General features: G+C 43.8%; 1 protein-coding gene across 2 annotated transcripts in view; it reads right to left on the bottom strand.

Annotated features, from left to right (window-relative positions):
- smurf2 (SMAD specific E3 ubiquitin protein ligase 2) overlaps window positions 1-24120 on the bottom strand; it is a 75009-nt gene that overhangs the window by 37822 nt on the left and 13067 nt on the right. The window contains exons 2-4 of one of the 2 annotated variants that reach the window (XM_039824453.1): window positions 10348-10386; window positions 7536-7644; window positions 360-499 (exon numbers count right to left, since the gene is read on the bottom strand). In XM_039824453.1, the coding sequence (XP_039680387.1) occupies window positions 360-499; window positions 7536-7644; window positions 10348-10386 (288 nt within the window). The remainder of the gene's footprint in view (window positions 1-359; window positions 500-7535; window positions 7645-10347; window positions 10387-24120) is intronic. The other variant, XM_039824454.1, reaches the window with a different exon arrangement.

Genomic DNA, 24120 nt, shown 5'->3' with positions numbered 1-24120 from the left:
ATTATCGGTGTGTTTTCTTGTCGCGGCGCAAATAGACCAGAAACTAGATTGCGAGCAGATTTTAAAACTTTGATTATTAACCATTTTTCCGCTGCCCTCGTTGGTGCATTGCTGCCTTTCTCTGCGTGTTACCGCCAGCAGCGACTGATCAGCGGATTAGCGTGTAACTGGTGGCAGGATTGGGTGCGTGTCCGTCTTTGTGCTCCATTCAGACAAAACGGGAACCCAACTTGTAAATACATTGCTCTGTAGTGCTACAACTCCACAGGGTACCTTTAATAGGCAACATCGCTTCTTCCACTAGTGATCAGTTTAATGATTTCAAAACATAATAAAAAAAAAAATGGAGTAATACTGACACTTACAGCCTGTGTCTTTAAGGCGGTTGATAGCGTTGGACAGAAGGCGGACACAGCCAAGGAACCCAGCCCCTTGCTTCTTGTGAATCTTCTTGTGATTCCACACGCTGATGGTGATAGAATCGGATTTCCCGATGTATCTGAGGGGAAAGGGAGGAGAAGGAAACATAATTGATATTCAACAATGATAGGCTTGTCATTAGGGGTGTCACGATTCTCCAAATCCTCGATTACATTACATTTTCGATTCTAAGGTCACGGTTCAATTCGATTCTCGATTTTTACATTTAAAAAAAAGAAAATTTAAAGCACAGGTTGCTATGCCATTATTCGAATAATATTTGAAGATTTAATGCTCAAATGCAGCCTGTTATTAATATGTACTACACTACTCAGGTTTATGCATTGTCAATGCTACTATAAGTTGTTGTTACACGTTCTGTCCACTAGAGGGACTTCCAACATCAGCCTGGCCTTGAAGGGGACTTACATCATAGCGCATTGCATTTCTGGCACGCCGCTCTCCGTTTACATTATATTCCATCATCAGCACACGGCGACAAACCCAAATCAACAGAGAACTCCGTAACATAAAATCGAAATCATGTTAGAAAGCACAGCCGAAATGACTTGTCAAAAAATAAAGCAACAATAGTGTTAGCCACGATGCTAACGACATTGATAACTAAGCCGGTGCTGTCACAGCACTTCAACATGTGTGTTTTTTTCCGCTTGGCAAGCCGACCGGACGTGACATGGGGGCGTGGCAGCATCAACGATTAAATTATTTAATTTTAAGTTCGAGATTGCGACTTCATTTCAGTCGATTTTTGAATTAAAAATCGAAATTGTCACACCCTTAGTCATCTACACTACAACGTTTTGAGACAAAAACGATCTCCGTCCGCACAAGAGTTTTAGGTCCAGTAGCAGAACTAATCGTCATCCATATTAACACGACTGACATCACATATCACATGACCATTCACACACACACTGGGCATGTGAGCCGGTTTAAACAGGAAGCAGATTGTCTGATGTTACTCTCAGGTTGAAAATCATGAATGAATAAGTTGAAAATACAGAAAATACTTTGAAGAAAGAACAACAATGATGAAAAGTAAGAGCAGGGATTTATTAGCTTGGACCGACGACGAAAGGTACGTACACTACCTAACTGATAAGACTGATAAGAGATTTAGGGGCTCGGAAACATCAGAGTAATGTTCACCCAGTGTGTAAACGTAGCAAACGATATTCATTTTTTTAAACCAAAAGTAGTGCAGATGTAGCCACTGACACCATGAGAATCACTGTGTGACTGGGTATGTAAAATATAATTGCTCATCTAATTAAATCCGTTAGGAGACGTGCTGGTAAATGTCAAAATGTAACAGCTAGTGTGTCGACACTCAGGATGTCCCCAGCAATGCAGACACGCATCCCCCCCCCCACCCCACAGAAACGGTCTCCATCGCCAAGGACACATTACAAGACACAGTCGGGACATGCAGGAGGAAGAGGAAGGTGGGGGGCCTGAGGGATTTTCCAGACAGTGTATTTCAACGTGTAAATCTGACCCTAAGCGTCTGAGACAGAGCACCACAAGCAGACTGGGACCCCGTGAATCACTGATCGGCATCAGCCCTGCCCATGTATCAGTAGGAGTGACAGAGAAGACTAACAGTAGACAGCTGACATGACATTTAGCTACAGCGATGTGATGAGCAGCAACGCAACTGACTGCAACTAAACTAACTCTAGAATTCAGTCAGACTGTGGAAAGGGTCTACATTTGTTGAGCCCCTTTTCAATTTGGGTTTACTAACGTGACATCTTAAGAAAAATGAAGGCAACTATTTCTCCCTAACACACGAAAAGCATATGACCAGCTTGATTAAACTAACTTAATTGAAAATGTACTCGGGTATAAACAGTCATCAATCATGCTGTCAAATGTGGAGGGTTGTAATATCAGTTATATAATTCAAGCCTTCGGAGTAAACTATTTTGAAGCAGTTTGTATGCTAAACTGTAAACTTCTGAGAGCAGTATTTGCTACATGAAAGGGGAGAGAGGGGGGGGGAAGACATGCACGAAAACCGTCACAGGTCGGATTCGAACCCTGGACCTTCTGCGTCGAGGATTAAACCTCTGCACTTGTGCACCTGCTCTACCCACTGAGCTAACCGGCCACGTGATCCGACATTCTTAACCGAAGACGTTGTGGATAAGTTGCATGGAGTAGGAGACGGATATATGATTAAACTGATGTGGAGAAAATTAACAACATCACATTGGAAGAGGTGGCAATTAATCAATAACTAGAAGGCACTCGGAGGGCGTGGACCTCCGCTAAGGCATGCCCTCTTACAATGTTAAAGGATAACTTCAGTTTCTTTTTAAGCTGGACCCTATTTTCCTACGTTTCTGTGTCTAAGAGACCGATGGGAACAACAGTCCTTGACATTGGTCCAGTATTAAGCGAGACCATTGCAGTCGACAGCAGCGAAACAAGCTGCAATGTTACGTTAATGGAAAATTGCGCACCTTCAATTTACATACGCTAGTTTTGACACCGACTCAGATTATTAAGTGCTAGAGATGCACCGATAGACCGGCCGGTGACCGGAATAGGCCGGTTTTCACGTGCTCGGCCATGACCGGCGATGACCGGCAGGTCAGTCTGACATCGCTACAATTAACGGACAACAGAAGTTATACGAGTTACAGTTCTCAAGGACGCATGCACACACGGACGCCACAGCACGGTCTCTTTTTCCTTTCTCTCAACTTCTCCGCCGCGTGTCGGCGCTATTCTCGCACATGTAGGTAACCTGGTGAGTTAACCAAAATTACATTTTTTTAGTGTGATATTGGATGTGAAAAGAAGGAAATGGTTCCAACATTGCACTTTAGATGTGTGTGAATTTCCCACACCAGGAGTAATTGATATAGTTCTATTTTATAGTGATGCATTATCTGTTCAAAACATGTTCTATTAAATAAAAGACAGAAAATAAATATTTGCGTGTGCTGTGGTGGTTAGAAAAAATTAAATCGGAATCAACTGGCCTAACTCAATGAAAATCAGAATCGGCCTAGAATGTTGTAATCGGTGCATCTCTATTAAGTGCCTAACAAAAAGGTCCATCTCTGTAGGGATCCTTTGCATAATGTTGTCAAAGAGTAAGATAATTTTTGTATTTTTTAACAGGAAACCGCCTGAAAATCCCTATTGCCAAACCAACCAGACTCCATGTAAATAAAACGGTAATTTTATCATTATAAAAGACAAAAACCAAAAAAAACTATCAAAAGCCGCCTTGGTTCGTTTTTCCACCGTTCCAACCATCACCACTTTGGTTTGGTTGAAATAAACCCTGAACTCACCCATTTACATGTGGAAACATGCTGGCTCTATACACGCTAAAGGTAGTGACTATTTACATGGAGTCTGGGGAGTTGGGCGATGGCGATTTTGGGGCCAAAAAAGATCTTACTCTTTAACAAAAAGGTCTATCTATAAGCCATGTTAACAGCTTAGTTGGAATATTGTCTTTTTCGGAACAAGGGCAAAAAACTGAATATTATGTGCATGTAAATCGGGTCAATGTTAAAGGAACAACGGTTTCCTTGCTGTTTAAGTAAAGAACATGGGCAGGTAACTGTATACAGACAGCCAAAGACGTGTAGAGAATAAGATGAGACCGACAGATTATTTCCTGACTGCCTGCGTCTGTCTCCTCCGTGCTCTCTTCTCCCCCCCTCGTGTTTCAGGCGAGGCCGAGAGTGGAGTGTGATAAAATCTCACCATGTGAACCTGTTGTGGCACATCTGCTCGGTTGGGCTCCCTCCTTCAGTCGAAAACTAATCATCTGTAGCGTTTCGCAGAACTGCATCGCACTGTAATTATCATGCTGCTTACCAAAAGGGATATGAAACAATGGGTCTGTGAGTAAGACGTCTGGACATTTTGAGTCAATGCCAAATGCCTGTCTGGGGTGCGATGGGAGAGAGCTGCAATGTCAGACAGACGTGACGGGAGGGAAGTATTATAACCAAACCCCAGTCATCTGGATCACCCTCCACATAATAAAATTCATTAGTCTGGCTACAATTTTTAATACCAGTCATAGGCAATAACACACACACACACGCCGCACGAGAGACAATGGGAAAATTTCAATAAAAAGGAAAAATAAAAGCAGCCGATTTAAAGAGTCAGATGTGCTTTCTAAATACATCCCTTTATTTGGCAGACTGTATTCATAAGAGAGGCATCTTTGGCACCGTTTTAATAGCTTTTTCTCTAAAGTTACTGCCAAGAACATATGGTCAAAGGGAAAGAAAAACATTTCATTACAGCAACACTTAAGTCACCATCTGAGATACAAACGGAACAAAAAGGGAAAAGGCCTGATACGAACATTCACCACAAGGGACTGGAACCTGCTCATGTTCTCAAACTGATTGACAGATCTCTAGTGTATATCCACGACATTCAACTTCAGGAATTGCTCCAGTGCTGCCGGAAATTCCGCTATATGCATGTCCCTTTCCTTCCTCTTTCTTTGTGTTGGAATTTTAAACTCCGGTGGATTTGTGAGGACTATGGTTAACTGCTCCTCAGATCTCTGCAGGGTAAATCCAGACAGCTAGCTAGACTATCTGTCCAGTCTGAGTTTTCTGTTGCACGACTAAAACTACTTCACCAAAAGAAGTTTCTTCCCCGAGGCTATTTTGCAGAGGCACCGTGGCTCCATCCGGCGCTTGACGATTGGGATTGGTCTAAAGAAATGCCAAGAAACCAGAGCACGTTTTTCTCCCATCTTGGAATGCTGTGTGGACTAGCCAGACCCTCCTCCGCAGCGCTGTGGAGGAAGGTCTGGCAATGCGAGACTAACAGATCTCTTATGCTTCCTCTGCATTGTGGCACTTTAATTTTTTCTCCTAATTCTTCTAAATAGTTAACACTAAGGATCTAATGAAGCCATTAAAGGGGGTGCTGCTTTACTGGGTGCTTCCATGGCAATTCAGCCTCGATGGTGGGAGGAAAATGGATGGATGAGTGGGCGTGAATAATTTGAGTCTAGACTGGGTACTTAGCATTGCAGATGTATAATTTAATAATGCCATATTTGAAGAACTCCTAATTAACCAAATGGGATGAATGAGAGCACACTGGAGGGAGACTCCAAAAATGCTTGAAAACACTTCATAACACTATGAAGATCCTCTGAAAACATCATTACATTACTAATAATATCGGTGTCCTTGTGCTTTAAATGGATAACAGGAGTGGTTGTTATGCTAATGCATACTTAAAAGGTCCAGTATTGTAAAATAAAAGTGAGATTTCCATGTCTTTGTTGATTATAAAGCAGGTCGAGGTGCTATAGAAATACTGTGAAAGTATCAAAACGCTCAATCCACAGAGTAATCCACACAGCACGTATTCAGAAACTGTGCCTTTAAACAAGCATATATATATATATATATATATATATATATATATATATATATATATATATATATATATGCCTCTGCATTGCCGTTACAGTCATTCCCCCGACTGCAATGGCAGAGACGCCAAGAGCGCAGATGAGGAAGTCCAGGAAATGCTGACCAATCAGAGAAGAGGGAGGGGGGCATACAGACAGTATGAGAAAAATAAAGTTTTTTTTTTGTTTTGTTTTTAAACATTAAAGCATGTAAACATGTTCTAGTAGAAACCCAAAATACAAGTATGGCGCTGATGAAATGAGCACAATATGGGACCTTGAAATTTGAACCATATCCTGTAGTTGTTAGTGTCTGTTTTACACACTTGGTGGAGGGCAGAATGAGTGTGAGAGGCAGGCAGCCAGCTAGACTGTCTGCTATCCTTGGCATGCCGCCCCCCCCCCCCTCCTGCAACAATGCTGAAGGGTCACAGTTCACGGGCCAGTTTGTCGGCTGTGACCAATGAAACCCTGGACACACACACACAGACACACACACACACACACACACACACACACACAGTAATTCTACGCTCTCGAATGATCACATACGATCAAATGGAAAAAAAGATTCACTGCCAACAGCTTAAATGCACTAGGCTGTAGTCGGAACACCAGGTGTTGGAGGCCCTATTTTAATAAGTGTGAGCCAGCCAGACGGCTTTCGAGCCTGCTCAATTAAAACCACTCTCCTCCAACACGCCAACGGAGAGTCCTGCTGGTCACGAGGATAAACACTACAGACAGTAAAAAGGGGGTACACCGGTGTTAAACTGGCACAGAAACACCAGTAATTTGCACATGAATTCCAGTCTGACACATCTGCAGACTCCTGGGACAAATAAGTGCAGAGAAGCTCCACTGAGTCTGTGTTCTCCTCTCCATCGATCCATCTTTAAAAAAAAAAGAAAAAAGGTGCTCGCGCACACAAAACGCACACAAAACACACACACACACACGCGTGACTTTTTCCCTCTTGTCAAAAGTGACAGGAGCAGCTAATGTAGAGAGAGGGTCCTGTATCCCCAGCAACCAAACAAACGGAGACATGTGCTTCCTCTCGCTGTTGGCTATGCATGACGGCTGGATAAACACCCGGGCGAATACTGGAAACTTTCACTCTCACGTTTTCACTCACGCGCTCTGTCTCTGTTTTGTTTTTTTTTCAGGTTACTTTCACAGGACAAACCATCTTTGGGAAAGGCAATCAGCGTACAACAAGACATACGTGTGTTTCAGTCAACGGGAGAAAAATACTACTGGAGACGCCATCCTTTTTCGGTTTCTTTAAAACACTGCTCTAAAAAAGGGAAGGTTTTTAAGACTCTACACTGGTGCTGAAGGGTTATGTCATTACAGAGTATCTAGATAAGTGAGAGACCAGATGCGAGAGCTGTTTACATCTGTTACGGTTTAGGTTCTGTTAATGACACAGCCCGACACTTCTCCGTGTGCTCACTTATTGAGGTTAAATAGAGAAAGACATAAAAAAAACTGCGAGGCACTGTAATGGCCCGAGCAGGGCCTCAGACTGCTGTTTGTAATCAGATTAAGTCCTTAGGAAGGTGGGAGGTATTCAAATAAACCAAGAAGGAATCAGATTTTTTTTTTTTTTTTTTGCCTTTGAAAACAGATGTTGAGAAATGAGCGTGTTAATGTGTCTGGGACTCACAGGTCATAGTGTTGATTCCACTTGGGGTCAAGTGTGTTCCTCACAGTGTCTGTAGAGTGGCATTGCCCTGAACCGTCCACAACAACCTTGGCAAAGGGATCAGGGAGGCCTGCGGGGGGAGAGAGGAAAACGCTCAGCCACATTCACCAAGGACAAATATCAGATAAACTGTTTTAACGAGACACAAATGAAAACATTACACAGCGGTGGTAGCTTGCTACATGGCAAATGTTGAGGAATACAACGCAGATGCTGTGGTGTCTACGACACTGTTATTCTGCTTCGGGACCAGACCAGTCACACAATACTCATTGTTTACTTCCTTTTTTTTTTCCCCCTTCTTGTATTTTGATTCCAATATGAGATCCTTTGGAGACAAAAGTACAGTTGTGGATAACTAAAGATGTATTGAATTTGTTGCCCTTAAGGGGTAAATTAGGTATTTTTCAACCCCTGTTTCCCCATGCATTGGTGTCCAACTGACTAATGTGAACAAAAACTCTTTGAAATGGGTCCAGTATTGAGCTGTAACCAGCAGCGGGAAACCGGACTGCAATGTAATACTATAGGGCAAATGCGTCAGTGTCCGTCCACTAAAAGTTCTGTTTTTGCCGCTGACAGATCAGATTATTATTCTAAGTGTCTGACAACATTATGGAACGGATCCCTACAGAGACAGACCTTTTTGTCAAAGTGCTCATATTATGCACATTTTCAGGTTCATAATTGTATTTAGAGGTTGTATCAGAATAAGTTTACATGGTTTCATTTTCAAAAAACACCATATTTTTGTTGTACTGCACATTGCTGCAGCTCCTCTTTTCACCCTGTGTGTTGAGCTCTCTGTTTTAGCTACAGAGTGAGACCTCTCACTTCTGTGATGGGCTGTGACTTCTTCTTTGTTGGGAGTCGCACATGCTCAGTAGCTAGGTAAGGACTACTAGCCAGTCAGAAGCAGAGTATGAGAGCGTGCCCTGACAGTAGCTAGGTAAGGACTACTAGCCAGTCAGAAGCAGAGTATGAGGGCGTGCCCTGACAGTAGCTAGGTAAGGACTACTAGCCAGTCAGAAGCAGAGTATGAGGGCGTGCCCTGACAGTAGCTAGGTAAGGACTACTAGCCAGTCAGAAGCAGAGTATGAGGTCATGCCACGCTAGCAGCTAGGCGAGCATCATAACGTGTGTTACAAAGTGTTTGTCTCTGAAGTAAAGGCTGGACTACAATAGAGCTGTTTGGAGCAGTTGGTGAACAGTGTTTTCTGTTGGAGATGGTAAGTCCCTTTGGGGGGACTTTGAGCTTTTTCACTTTGTAAATCTATAACGTGTACAAAAAATATATATAACGCAATAAAGGAAAGGGGAAAAAAAGCATAATATGAGCACTTTAAAGAGTAAGATCCTTTTGGTGTAAATACTTTTAGCATGTATAGAGCCAGCACATTTTCACGTGTAAATGAAATGAATGATGAATTATGGAAGTCTGGTGGGTTAGGCGATGGCCATTTCGGGGCTGTTTCATATTAAACAAAAATAATCTCTCTTTTTTTTTATTATTATTATTTTTTGGCCATTTCCACCTTTAATGGATAGGAAAACTATGAAATGGGTAGAGAGAGGGGGGAAGACGTGCAGGAAATGGTCTCAGGTCGGACTCTAACCCTGGACATTCAGCGTCGAGGCATAAACCTCTGAATATGTGCGCCCGTTCTACCAACTGAGCTAACCTGGCCACAAACAAAAATAATCTTTGACCCTAAGGTCTATCTCTGTAGGGATCCCTTCCATAATGTTGTCAGACACTTAGAATAATAATCTGAGCCTGTCAGCGGCAAAATACTTTTAGCGGACAGAAATTGAAGATGCGCAATGCCAATTAACGTTACGTTGCAACTTGTTTATTGCTTAATACTGGACCAACTTAAAATAACTGTTGTTCCCATCAGTCACTTAGACACAAAAACATGGGAAAATAGGGTCCAGGTTGAAGAAAAAAAAATACCAAAGTTATTACCCTTTAATACAATAACCTGGTTTGGTGTGAAAATACACCACATGATTGTTGACTGAATCTATTAGCAGATTAATGATTAGTCACACAAAAAGAACAATCAGTTCTAAGTTTGGTGAGTGATTATTTAACTTATCAGGAAACATTTGAAATGTTTGCTTGTGGTAACATACGGTATGAGCTGCAGCAGTGTTGTGTCTTTGTTTTACATTATTAGAAATAGAATCATTCAGACATGTCAACATAATAACAGACACGCACATAATGGATTACACACACACACACACACACACACACACACACACACACACACACACACACACACACACACACACACACACACACACACACACACACACACACACACACACACACACACACACACACACACACACACACACACACACTTTACTCAGCTCCTGAGCGTTGGAATGGCAGGAATGGGCACCACAGAAACCACCTGAGTGAGCAGGAGACCTTTACATGCTCATTCACCATGACAGCCTGACCCAAACACACCCAAACACTCGCAACACTAAAGACACCCACACACGAGGTATTAGCCTAAGTCTGAGTGGAAAGAACATTTACTGGGTGTTATTTATGCCAAGTGTTTGCAGAAATTCTGTCCAAAATGGAAATAAACTACATTCACTGTATCTTGGGGACATTTTACAAAACTGAATCAGAGTCACAGTATGCCAGGAATGACTTCCCTCAATCTCAAAAGGTCTTTGCAGTGAAGATCTTATATACCCACATACAGTGCAGGTTCATCATGTACGGCTGTGATTGGCAGATACTTACGGAAGAAGTCCTTCTTCACCAGGTTTTTGGCGCAGAGGACTGGGGGGGAAAAAAAAGGAAAAGGAAGAGTTGAGGGGTTAATTTAATGTAAACATTAAAATCACATGCAGTGAATCAGGATTTTATTTTGTATGTGTGTCTATTTCAGGACTCAAATGAGAACAACTGCGCTGCAGTCAACCGAGGTGCAAATTAAACCATCGCTTACACAATTAGACAGCATTTTAACAGCACACAGTGGATAGAAAAGGACTTCTTTCTTTCCCGCTGTCGCAACCAAATGCTTGCTCTTGGGGTGAATTATACAGTGTGGCCTAAACATACTCCATCTGTGAAGTGTTCCAAGATAACTTCTGTTATAATTTGACATCATAAATACAATTTAGTTGATTTGAGTATTAAAACATGTCATCCGCAAAGGCAGAGGAAGCAACTCCTTCGCTTTGGGGTTTAGAGATGAAGCGTTACAGTAACAAACGCTTATTCATGTCACGCGTTACAAAATTCAGCCTCTGAGCTAGAGGAGGGGATGTTTTGTCTCTGTCTCCTTCCCAAAGCAGCCTGCTGATGGGACCCTGTTGCTCTACTGTGAGAGCCATGGAGGTGGTTGCCGAGGCGACGAGGCAGAGACGCTTACACCCTTCTGTGTATGCGTGGATGGATGAGGAGGCTTCAGCCACCACCTGGGAGTCTGGTATTACAGTTCCAGCCTTTGAGTCAGGCACATGGGAACCCGGTTTGGGAACACTAATTGGTCTGGTTATATGTGGCTGATTCACCGGTTTGAATAGAGATGAGACTATAAGTAATTTGACTGAGATAAGATTATATTTAAGATACAGAATTCATCTCTTGATCTGTATCTCTTTTAATTCATCCGTTTGTGTCTTGTAGTCTCTTCAGCTTTTCTAGGCTTTATGTTGTTTATGTCAAATGTTCAATAAAAAGGTGATTGCAAAAAATCAGATTGTAACTTCACAAAAAAATGCACAATATGTATTAAATACATTATAGGAATAGACCAGGTGCTTAGTACAGCTCTCTCTCTCTCTCTAAATAATCACTGAAAGGTTTTTTTACATGACAGTTTTCTGCTTTCCTTTGTCTTGTGAGAGTAAAGTGAATCTCTTTCAAACTAGAGGCATTTTTCACCATCTTCTAACATTTAGAACAGACATTCAGACCAAACACGTCATGGATTAAATCAAGAAAATAAATGTGCAGATTGATTGATGAGTAAAAACAATCTGTGGTTGCAGCCCGACAGCTGGTTGGTTGTGCCTGTTCTCGATGCCTGGCTTGCCCGCTCCCGTCGTGTGCAGGTGAGAGTGCTCAGACGTTACTCCGCTAACACAAATAGACAAAGACACACCCATAGTGGCAGACTGCAAGCTAAAGCCATTCAATCTGCAGCCACTTCCAATTCAGCACCACCACCCCCCCCCTTCTCCATGCCTCACATACTCAGACACACACACACACACCATGTCAAATATCACCCTGAATCACTTTTAGGACTGAGCTGAAACTATTTTGCCCACCAGGAAACCGAGGAGGGAGCGGGACAAACCTTCTGGGGGTCTTGTCGACTAAATTAAATTTGCAAATCACCAGCTTCACCAGTGTGGAACACCAACATCTACATATGCATGGTTTTTACAGATGCACAAGACACAAAACACACACAAAACACACACAAAACACACACACACACACACGAGAACATGCTCGACAGTTGAGGAAGAATTTCTTTCCAGCAAACATCCCCGGGAATGTGTTACGTTCCAGTGAAACCCACCTCATTTCTAAAACATCTGGCATGTATCCCTTTCGGTCTGCGCTCTTCCTGAACACACAGACGAGCGTGCACATCACGCGCACGTGCTCGTTCTCCACTGATCGACCGTAATTAATATTAAGAGGCACAGAGGAATAAGTATGGATGTGACGCATTAAGGTAACGGGTGACTGTTGTCTTTTTGGGTTTCCGCAACGCTTCTGCCCACACGCCACAGACAACACGTACATTATGGGAAACATTAAGCTCGACAGTTATTTGATGGGGTTTTTCAGGGGGGAAAAATTGAGCACTACGTTCCCTAGTCTAGAAGTTACAATGCAATAAATCCACGGGAAGTGAAGAGAAAGAACAGTGAACCACTGGGAAATACGACTCTAAGGCAAGGTAAGGCCGAAATACAATTATGAACCTGAAAATGAGCATAATATGAGCACTTTAAAGTCCAGACAGGAACTAAGAAGTGACAATAAAGAGAAATTGAGACAAACTGCAGAGTAAGGCAAGACTTGACATGGCCCACACAATGGCCAGCTCAGCTTCAAGGGATAGTTTGAATATTTTGAGGGGTTGTATGGAGGTACTTTCATATAGTCAGTGTGTTGGCTACAGTAGATGGCGGTCAGCACGCCCACAGTTTGGAGAAGCAGGCAGGAGAACCGACACGGGAGCTAAGCTAATGTGCTGCTGCGGACGGGGGCAGCAGCTATTTTAGATATTTTAGACACCTACAAAAAATAAATCTATATTTCTAAGTTGATGCTATATTTAGAATATTTCCACCACTTTACCTTGCTGTCAGACAGACCTTTCCTTTCCACAGAAGTTCCCCCTCTCTCTCTTTCAGTCTCTCTCTGCAAAGTTCCTTCTTCTGTATACTCTATTGGCTCATAAAGGTTTCCTCCTGTCTCCACAGCGAACAACATCTCGTCGTTGCTGTCATAATCACTCATTTTTATTTGCTTGTATTTGTTGTCTCTTCCATAAACTGCAGAGAGTCTAAGCCAAACAGCTGATCTGCAGCGTTATACGGTCCAGTCGAGGAACGGTTGCGGTTCTTCGTAGGAACACAGAAGTTCTACGGTTGAGAAAATGTAATGCCAAAGGAAAGGGCTGTCTGACTGCAAGATAAAGCAGTGGAAATATTATAAATATAGCATACACTTAACAGATTTAAAGTGTTTTTTTAGGTGTCTAAAATACATTTTTGCTGCTGCCCCCATCCCCGTAGATTGCTTTTGCTTTCGTCTGGGTGCTCTGGTCTGTTTCTCCAAACTGGGGGCGTGCTGAGTCATCTACTGTTGGTAATAACCGGACTATGGATAAGCATGTCATACAACCCCATTTCAAAATATCCAAAAAATATCCCTTAAAAGCAAACTAAGCTGAGCAAAACCTGCGGACCCTCCTGTGAGTACATAAGCAGTCTCCAGCTAGCCACACAGCAGGAAGGCAACACTACAATTATACCCATATAGGCTCCTTATGAAAACATACAAGGGGCCAGATTCCAGCTGAAAACCGCTGGAATGGTGCACGCAGGGAGACAATGGTGGCAGGGAAGCCAATTAGGAGTCTGAGGCTGCCGAGCGAGAAGGAAAGCAGCAATGGACAGCAATCAGGCCTCAGTGGAATCAAACCATCACAATACAGCTCTCATTACACACCGACAACAACAGTCAGCTGAGCTTTATTCAATTTATTAAAAACTGTGATTTTATGTAATTTGTAGGCAAACAGAGATCAAAAATCCGGTTGGCTAAGCTCTACTCTATCACCTCGGCCGGCTTAACCTTCTAAAGGACAGATACGTAGCTGCAAATGGGTGTTGTGATATACGCACACACAACTTTCCAGAGTAAAAGCACTCTTACCACAGCAGTGTGTGCCTCCTGAGACAGCATTATGCAGCAAAGAGAGATTTTGGGCAGGATTGTGCGGCGGGGGAGTGTCACTGATGTGATCTGTTGTGTTCCTTAACCCCCCCCAACGTAGCACAAGCAGACTTTATATTTCACAATTGTCGTATTCCGTCAGAGCGTCTATAGATGTCGACATTTCCGACCGCACTTGAAGGCAGCTTCATTTCACGGAGAAAGAGAGAAGAGACGGAGCGACTGTGGTTTGTTGTTGCAGGAAACCGACATTTGTTACACAAACTCCTGGGCAGTTCAGTGCTTGTGTTTCGTGTCTGTCTGTCTGTCTGTCTGTGTCTCTAGTGGCAGCGATAGAGGCAGTGACGTTTCCGGTTTTCTGTACGAGACTCTCACACCGCCTGGTGGTGATGGCGCAGTGGATTTAACACATGCCTTTGGTGTGGGAGACCCGGGTTCGATTCCCACATCAACCAATATGTCCCTGAGAAAGACACTTAACCCCTAGCTGCTCCGGAGGCGCGTGACGCAATTGGAAGTCGCTTTGGATAAAAGCGCCAGCTAATATGTCTTGTCATATAAAAAACCGACTGACAAATCTGAATTTCCCAGTTATGATTGGCCGTCGCAGGGCGGCGTCAGGTTGCGCTTCTTCAAAAGTGGAATCAATCTCAACTTTTCACCGCAAGCCGCTGCGTTTTTGTCAGCTTCCCCCTTGTGGCACTCGCCGCCGCAGCCTAAAGCGTGATTTATGGTTCTGCAGAGGCTCCGCGCAGAGCTTTCGCCGAAGCCTGAACGTGTATGGGTGCATAGGGGAGTGTGTGGTAGAGCGGGTGAGAGAGTGACGGTGAGTAGCTACGGAGCCTCCATGTCCCCCCTCTGAGGAAAGCTTGGCCTCGTTGATGTCTGATGGAGCTTCTCTCTGGGTTTCTGCTCCCTCCTCTCTAGACAATCCTCGTTGCCCTTTGTGTGCATAAATCTGAATTTCTATCACAGCTCCAGCGTGTAGAAGTCTCTCTAATGATGTTTTAATTCGAACTGCGATGCTCTAAATTTACAAATCCACTTTTGAGCATAAATGAAATAAACAAACCAAAAGAAGAGTAGCGAGGGGGATCTTAATGTAGGGCAAGCAGGCAGGAGAGTGGAAAGTGTAAGGAGGGAAACAATGGAAGAAGAAGCTTCATGTTTTGATCCAATGGGGGGGGGGGAAATCTAATTCAGTGGCACCAAAATACTTTATTTTAAGCTCATGAATGAGTTTAGCATGGCCTACAGACTTCAGTGTAATGTTGCAAGGCTGTTGAAATGACCCAACATACATAAAAAGGGGCATTACCTTTCCTTTCCCAAAGCAAAAGCTTTATATAATGACATTAATAGAAACGGCTCTTTATCCGCCAGCAGCACAGAAATGCCCCAGCATTTATGTCGTTATGGGAATCGGGGGTCGTGATGACAGAAGCCTTCCCCAAGAAAAGGAAGTGGGCGAGCTCGCACCTACAGGGCAGAGTCGTAAATCTGTTGTTTTATTGGTCACCCTGGACCGCCTTTCTCATGCTCGCTCACCGACAAACATAATTACATGCGCTCTCTCTCCCCGTACTTTAAAATGGACGAGCGACACATACGTCAGCGCACACACACACACACACACACACACACACACACGCACACACACACACACCACGCAACACACGCACGGTACCAAGATTAAACAAATGTTGGGAAAACTACAAACGTTAAAAGCTCATTTCAGACGCCAGCTAGAATCACATCATTTGTGTTCCATGGCTACACCGTACACAACGCTGTTCTCAGGGAGTGGCGACCAAATAACGGAGCGGGTTGCCAGAGTTAATATGAGGTGAGGGGTTAGACGGGACACGTTCAGAGCTTGAATCAGAACTGCAGAGTGAACCTTTCTAAAAGAAATGAGAGTGACAAAATTAATCATTATTCCATTAGAGTTGGGTGGTGATGATGGTGATATAATCCTGTCCTCAATATTAAACCACTTTAGCTCATTTTCCCCAAACGGTTTCACACTTCATTAACATGGCACAAAAAATGTGGCAATATGCATCACAAACTCAGAAATGGGCTGCTAAGACAACTAAATCTGATGAAATTTGGACAGTTGTACTTGTGCTTAAAACCGGAAATGACGAACGCGTCACGAATTTCAAAGCCAGACCATAACGGCGGCTCGTTCGGAATACAATCTCGTATTTTACGAAAATAGTTCACCGAAAAGTGTTTCTGAAAACATTTTAACCAAAGGGGATCCAAGTTTACAAACTTAACAACTGATTCGGAACAAAGAAAACAAACTATAGGTGTGAAAACGCCCCTAAAACTGTAGGGGCGCCAAATCACAAATAAAATTCCAATGCTACGCAATGTTGCTTTAAAGATCCCATGACATGGTGCTCTTTGGATGGTTTTATATAGGCCTTGGTGGTCCCCTAATACTGTATCTGAAGTCTCTTTTATATAGACCTTAGTGGTCCCCTAATACTGTATCTGAAGTCTCTTTTATATAGACCTTAGTGGTCCCCTAATACTGTATCTGAAGTCTCTTTTATATAGACCTTAGTGGTCCCCTAATACTGTATCTGAAGTCTCTTTTAGTGGTCCCCTAATAATGTATCTGAAGTCTCTTTTATATAGACCTTATATATATCTATATTATATAGATTCCAGATCGGCCCATCTGAGCTTTCATTTTCTCAAAAGCAGAGCAGGATACCCAGGGCTCAGTTTACACCCATCACCATTTCTTGCCACTGGGGGACCATATGCAGGCTCGGGGAACTCATATTAATGTTAAAAAAACCTAAAGTGAAATTTTCATACCATGGGACCTTTAATTAGAATACATTTTATGCCTAAAGTAGAAGTTATAGGTTCTGTGAGGTCTAATAACGGGGAGATGACTGTATGATTGCACTCCCGGTAGGCTGCAAACTTTCTTCTTCTGTGTCACAAGAACACACAGACGCACACTCCGGAAAAGCATCCCATAAACCCCTGCATCTCGGCCCATCTAAAAAATCCTCCGTTGTCATAGCGACGGCGAGTATCGAGGCAAAGCTGAGAGAAGGGTTTCTCTGTGTCGCCTGTGTTTCTCATTCCGGTCGCACTGCCTCACACAGCCGGGGACTGCAGCGCCGAGACCGGGATGGACATTTAAAAAAATAGACAATAAACAAAGAAAGCCGCATTAGAGGCCTCTTCCACTTACAGAAATCTTTTAGACCTGAATGGACTCTTGATAACAAACGCACAGGTATCTGAAGTGATAAGTTTAACTATTCCACAATGCAGCTACAATGAAAGTTCATCTTTCTCTCATTTGCTCTTCCACACAATACGTTTGAGTGGAAACAGGGATCACATATCACACATATTCCCTCCATCTGATAAATGACCAAAACCTTTTAGGCTGAAGGCCCACTTCTCTCTTACGGAGTATTGTTAGTTTAATCAGACCACAGAAGAAGGGTAAGGTATTTGAGGATGGTGGGCAGACAGGCTCACCCACACACACAAAAAAAAAAGGCTAAAACACATAAAAACCGCCAAAACACTTGACAAATGTGTCAGTGACTAAGTGGAAATGTAATCTGCAGTGGCTCACAATAAGGAGCAGGGGTGTTGTGTGCATGCTCTCGGTGGCTGCTCGGCTCACTGCAGCTTATTAGTCACATAATGGCTTTCCACATTTCTGCCCAAACAGGACCGTTCCCCGAGGACAGCGGGGGAAAGCTTAAACAAACACCACACACACAACTGATTATCAGCTTGGATTTGCTTAGCTCCTTACTCTGCCAGGCCTGTCTCTTATTAGAAATCAATTCCTCTGAGTGGCAGCAGCAGCTCTGTGCAGGCAGAGACTGCAGAGACCTTTGGGGCGAAGTTAAAGTTCCACCTGTGGGGAGAGGACGGGCCCAGTTTCTCACAGACCGCCACACAAAGAGCCCTACTGTGCTGGCGAATCAATGAAGTCCACCAGACGCAAGCCAAACACCTGGGGAGGGAGCGGTCACGTGCCGTCTAGGGGAGGGAGAGCAGGGGCCGTCGCCATGGCAGCAATCGCTGGCCGAGACGAGATGGAACTGGGAGTCCACTTTCGTCTGATGCGAAGTGACATATACAGCCCAGGGTTCGACGCATAGACTGTACAAGTGAAGCCAAGGCATCTGGATCGCCCCCCTGGGGGGCTGGCTGCAGTATATGTCATAAGTCCCGCCCCCTCCATGTTAGCGGATGGGACGTGGTCCAAATTAAGAAATCAAAGTACACGTCAAATAACATTTTTGAGATGGTTTCTGACATTTCAGGTAGTTCTGGTCAAGCTGATGTTTGTTCAAGGGTTAATTTTTTTATAATAAGTTTGGTTTTTATTAGATATTTGAGGTTATAAAAAAAGGGGGTGAAATGTCATGATTGATTGACTTGCCATTGGTCGGGCGGGTGTATGGGCGGGATACCGCAGCTCCAGCACCTGATTAATGCTGTGCGGACTTTGGCTCCAAAATTGCAAGATGTATTTCCGCATCCGCAATATTTACGCTTCGCTTTTGTACAGTGGGAGGAAAGTGGAGATGCGCCGTGCATCTTTATATACAGTCTGTGGTACGGGTGCTTTAAGAGTCATGTTCACACACACTAACACAACAAGGCATGGGAAAAGCAAAGAGCACAGTGGGGGAAAAGAGGTTCACAGTGCCTGGAGTTGCTCTTGCGGTTAACCATTACACTGGAGCCTATGAGGTGGAGTAAATGGGGCTGTGGGAACAGAGACAAGCGCCCAATATTCCACCATTACCATCCCGAGTCAAAGCTGCCTGGGAAACAGCCCAATAGGAAGGCGGGGGAGAGTTGCGTTAAATCACAACTGCGTGTGAACCTAAACAAATGTCTTTAGGCTCACTAGCTCAGACTGACCCCGTTCTGAATCTCTCTTCCTGTCCACCTGGTTCCTCCAGTCCAGCGCACTGACCCAGCCCGCCAGACAGTCTGACACATCTTCAGGGAACAGTTACTCCCCCCCCCTCTGCCTCCCCACTCTTCCAGGACCCAACCTTTCCTCTGCCTGTCTGCCCTGTTTTGACTCCAGGCCCAGGACCGTGCACTCTCATGCGCAGCGATTGTTCTTCTATAAACAAAAAGGCTTCCTTTTTTCCCGCTCCACTCCTCCCTAACCTCTGTGGGACTTAAAAAACGGAGATCGTGACTGACAAGTGCTGATGGTTGTGCTGGTGAACCTGTTCTTTAACTGTCTCCTGCTAATCTCTGAGCCATCTCGTAATCAATCTCTTATGACAGCATGCTGGGTTATTATGTCTGGTCTTGAACGCTGCCTCTTATAGGCTCTGGGCCTGCAGCGGAGGGAGGGGGGCTGATATTAGCTGGGCGCCGGAGCTCCCATGCATGGCAACCTCACAGACAAGCAGGCATTCAGTCCGACACAGGAAAGGAAATCCGCCACGGCTTCCAAATTAATTTTGAACTGAAACAACTCAGCGACTGACCAAAAAAATAAATAAACAGGAACTATCGAGTCTGATGAACAAAACCCTCGAGTCCCTTTTGCGAATTCCTGTTTGTATGTTCCAACCGCATCTGAAGAACCATGAAGATTAGACCAACGACTAATTATTATCTGAACATCCATAGTGCAGCACTTGCGCGTTTTGTGAGTGAAGCTATGCACAAAAACTGTAGATGCCGCAGGGTTGGTGTTTGACCAATCCCTGCTTCCATTCAATTGTCAAGCAAATTTTAAGCGAAATTTTAAAATGAAATGTTAGAAGGACAATTCCGGCGCAAAACGAACCTAGGGGTTAATAACAGATGTGTACCCACTCTGTCGTTCTCTGGGACATGTTTTCATGCTAATCGAATGCGTTTGTAGCTTGAAACAAGCTAGCGCGGACCGCTGATTAGCTTACAACGCTAGTATTCGGGGCACAGGGAAATAAGAACAAATCGCTATTTATACCACTAAAAAGGCTCAAAATATCACCACACTTCCACGGTAGCATAATGACGGTCCCTACATGTAAACCGAAGCATTGAGAATGTTGTAAAGTGTACAGACAGTTTATTAAAAAGATAGTTTTGAAAGACAGTCGCGTTATCGTATAGAGGCAGCCGCCGTCTTGGGAGCTACTGTCTCACCGGAATTTTCCTTTAAAAAGAAATGTGAATTAGGTGCGTTTCTATCAACTTATATGCGAATAAACTAGGCTACAGCGTAGCTTGGTCAGAAGTTGCCGCTATAGGCCTTACTGGCATTGCTGTAATCCGCCAGTAAACAGAGTAGGAGAAGTAGAGGATGCTAACTGGAAACAAAACAAGTCGCCTTGGCCATCTAACCATCTCCGATAGAAAAATGGAGAGAAGTTTTCAGAAATTTGGTTCCATTGGGCAAGTTTTACTCGTTCTTTCTGGTCAGCGAGTATTGGCCATGTTTCATGCTGTCTGCAGATGAAGACCCGTTACGGGAATATCCAAGAAGACGCCGACAGCGAAAACAGCAGATCAGTCATGTCAGTTAAATGTTCGCTACGTCAGAACTTATTTGGCAAAGGTGTATGCATAACTTATTTAGCGCATCAACTCGTTTTTTGGACAAAGGCAAAAACCACCTCAAAAAAGCGTGAAAAAGTTTTTGCGCAATTGAGGAGGTTTTAGCGAGTTTTGCCATTTGCATCCAATTTTCTAACGCGATACTTAAAACATTGAGAATGGAAATGCGGCTAGTGAGTGAGCAGGGACTAAAAATGATCAATTAGACTAAGAAGTTCCCATTGATTTGAAATCTCCTTCCATATTCTGAGACGATATAAGCAAGTAGTAGTGCAACAAAAACCTTAATTATCTCTCAAAAGCTGATACCAGGCAACCTCTATAAAAAGGCTTTATGGGTCAGTCCAGTGCCTTTGCCACAGAGGCAAACACACCACCCATTCACATTCAGCGCTTCCCTATTCATGACAAAAGTGGGTTACTTTTTAAAGACCCAGCCACACCACTTAACTTTGGCCCTTAACTGCAGTCGGGCAGAATGGATTGAGTAAGCAGGGTAGAATTTCAGGAACTCAGTCCAACTCTTCATGGGGTGCAGGCTAACTGTGGAAATGCGGTTAAGGCAAATTGACTTGTAGACACTGGGCAATACCCCAGCTTTGGCAGGTTTTTATATCTGAGCAAATCCACGCATGTAAAATGTAAATCTGATAAGACTCCTTCTGGTCACATAATACAAATATTAGAGTCATTGGTGGCAGAGTGATCATGGAACTACTAACTGCCAGGAAAATCTTCTAATACCGCTAAACAGACCTGCGTTTTCCAAGATTTATAACATTAGAAAGGAAAAAAAGAGTAACAAAATCTCCTTGTGCATCATTTTTATACTAAGAGGAAAACGGAAAGGAACACTTCAAAAAGAGGGGAAAAATATCTCCATCCCCTCTTTCCAAAGGTAATTTAAAATTATAGGAGGCATTCAAAGACATGCTCCTTCTCATAGAGAGAGAGGAAGAACAAACTAGTCAACAATGGAGGAGTGGAGAGGAAAGCAGCAGTGAAACGTATTAAGAAACTCATAGTCCCTGTGATGTGCATTAAATACCGCAAAGCAAACACCTAAGGTTTTTGATTCCCAGGACTCCTGTTACACACTCTGGGGACATCTGTGGCCCCAAATCACTGTGACCAGAAGCACACAAACACAGCGGACTGAGAGGAAATAAAAGACATATCCCCCTATAGCTTCTCTTCATAGAAGGATAGAAGGCCATGACTAAGAGAAGCCATATACATTATACATCACACTCAGCACCTGCCGGTAAAAGTGATGAGCGATGTGGTGAAACGCATCGAGAGGCTCAGGGGAAGCGGAGATCTGCGAGGTGGTGCCATATATAAATGACGTGCTGCGGTTAGCGAACGAAGCAGCATCAAAGCCCAGTCGTTATCAGGCATTGTTCATATCTGGGCAACCAGCCAAGATAAATAACTGTCAAAAGAACTAAAGTTTAGTTTCAGATTCATTTTTGGGTGCCATGTGGCAGCTGTAACCAACAGAGTTTTCTAACAATCGACATTTAAAGCTGCTTACACATATAGCCGATGGCAGACCATTGACAGAAAAGCCAGTCGAAATGATCAGTCTCCCCGTGTTGGTCCAAAAAGTGCCACAGAACACACCAGAAAGACGAGACTAGACGAGAGGTAATACATCTCTATAGCAGCAGGCGGTGCTACTCTGTATTGTTGCCCAGGAAATGAAAACCGGCAGCTGATTGGACGAACGCGTCACATGGGTTTGTTTTCTCCGGAAATTCAAAGCCTGACTGTCATGGCGGCCGTTCAGAATACGATCTCATATTGTACTTAAATAGTTCACTGAAACGTGTTTCTGAAAACATTTTAAGCGAGAAATAGGCCGTGCAGTTGCTGAATCTGTCTTCATTTCAGCTCAACAAAAGGTCAGTTTAAAAGATTTTTGTCAGATTTTGAGAGACTCTAACTAGTCACCTTATTCCACTCCCCATTTCCGGGTGAGTCCCGACTGCCCTGCCTCCGACTGAACACGTCAGCTCGGCCAAAATGAACGTCAACGGCCCCTCAGACTGACGACGGCACGGGACACGGCGAACAGACTCGAGTCACTGACCTCGCCACACTGTCTAACGGCCGATAATCGGTTAAGTGTGTCCTGGCTATAAAGGACAAATCTGGCGCAAAATGAGCCTATAGGGGTTAATAACACGTGTACCGAGTCGACCGTTCTCTGGGAGATGTTTTCATGCTAATCGAATGTGACCAGTTTTAGCCCAAACCGCTAATTAGCTAATACCGCTAGACATCAGGGCACGAGGAAAGTAAAAAGAAATCTCTATTTCTACACCACTAACAAGGCTCAAAATAGCACCACACTTCCACAGTAGCATAATGAGGGTCCCTACATGTAAACCGAAGCAGTGAGAACTTTGTAAGTGGACAGACAGTTTATTAAAAAGATAGATTAGAAAGGCCGTAGCGTTCACGTATACAAGAGGGCGCCATCTTGGGAAAACAGTCACGACCAGTCGAATGACGAACGCCGTGCAACCAGTAACATAGCTCAAGCTTATCTGCTCCACGTTACAAGCCCCTAAAACGGAGACATTTGAAAACACTGCGGCCCCACGTTTTGGTTTGAAAACTGCAGAGTTACTTTTACGGGCACAAACGGAGACATTTGGAAACGACGACTCAAGAAAGTCTTATCGGTTAGCCAAGTTTACATATCTTTCAGTAACAGTTCCACCTCGTCGTCGGTGCAAGCTGAAAAATCCCAGCTCATACTTTTCTCTATTGTAGCATTTTGTGTATTTTCACCTTCTACATCCATGATTTTCAACCGCAGAGTAACGCCAGACAATCTGCTTCCTGTTTACTCCGCCACACGCATGCCTAGTGTGTGTGACTGGTCATGTGATGCGTGTTGTCGGACGCGTTAATATGGACGGAGATAAAACTCTTGCGTGGACGCGACTGAGAATGTTTTTGTCTCGAAACGCTGCTTAAAATTGTAATGTAACCTAAGGTAAAGTGATAAGCTTATCTTTCTTTGTAAACATCGGTTTGACTGCATGGGGGAAGGTTACCACACACTCACACATGAAAGGAAAAAGGCTGGCAACATTCTTAGTGTGAGAACATTTCATCCATCTCACGTCACCTTTTCCCTCCGTGATACAGTCCACTGTAATTGCATAATAGAGGAGTCCAACCCAACTATTTTGGGCTCCAAAAAGTAGGAAACCATGCCACAATGGCAATTTTTAGTGGCATTCCTGTTACCCCTGCATAGTACATCACCCTCTCTTTCCACTCTGTGTCATACAACGTTTCAAACAGAGAGTCATCCAGGCGAGGAGTCTTCCACAGTACCTTCGCCGCTGCAGCTAAGTGAGAAGTCAAAACAGTGAGCAAATCAAAGCGCGGTGCAGCTTAGGCTTCTGCAAGCTTGCACTACTGTTGGCCGGGACCCGAGTTGTTTTCAGTGGCTGCTCGGCTCGCCTAGCTTCTTGGCTC

This window comes from Perca fluviatilis, chromosome 15 (genome assembly GCF_010015445.1).
Source record: "Perca fluviatilis chromosome 15, GENO_Pfluv_1.0, whole genome shotgun sequence".
NCBI classification, from domain to species: Eukaryota; Metazoa; Chordata; class Actinopteri; order Perciformes; family Percidae; genus Perca; species Perca fluviatilis.
This window is presented reverse-complemented; position numbering and strand designations above follow the sequence as displayed.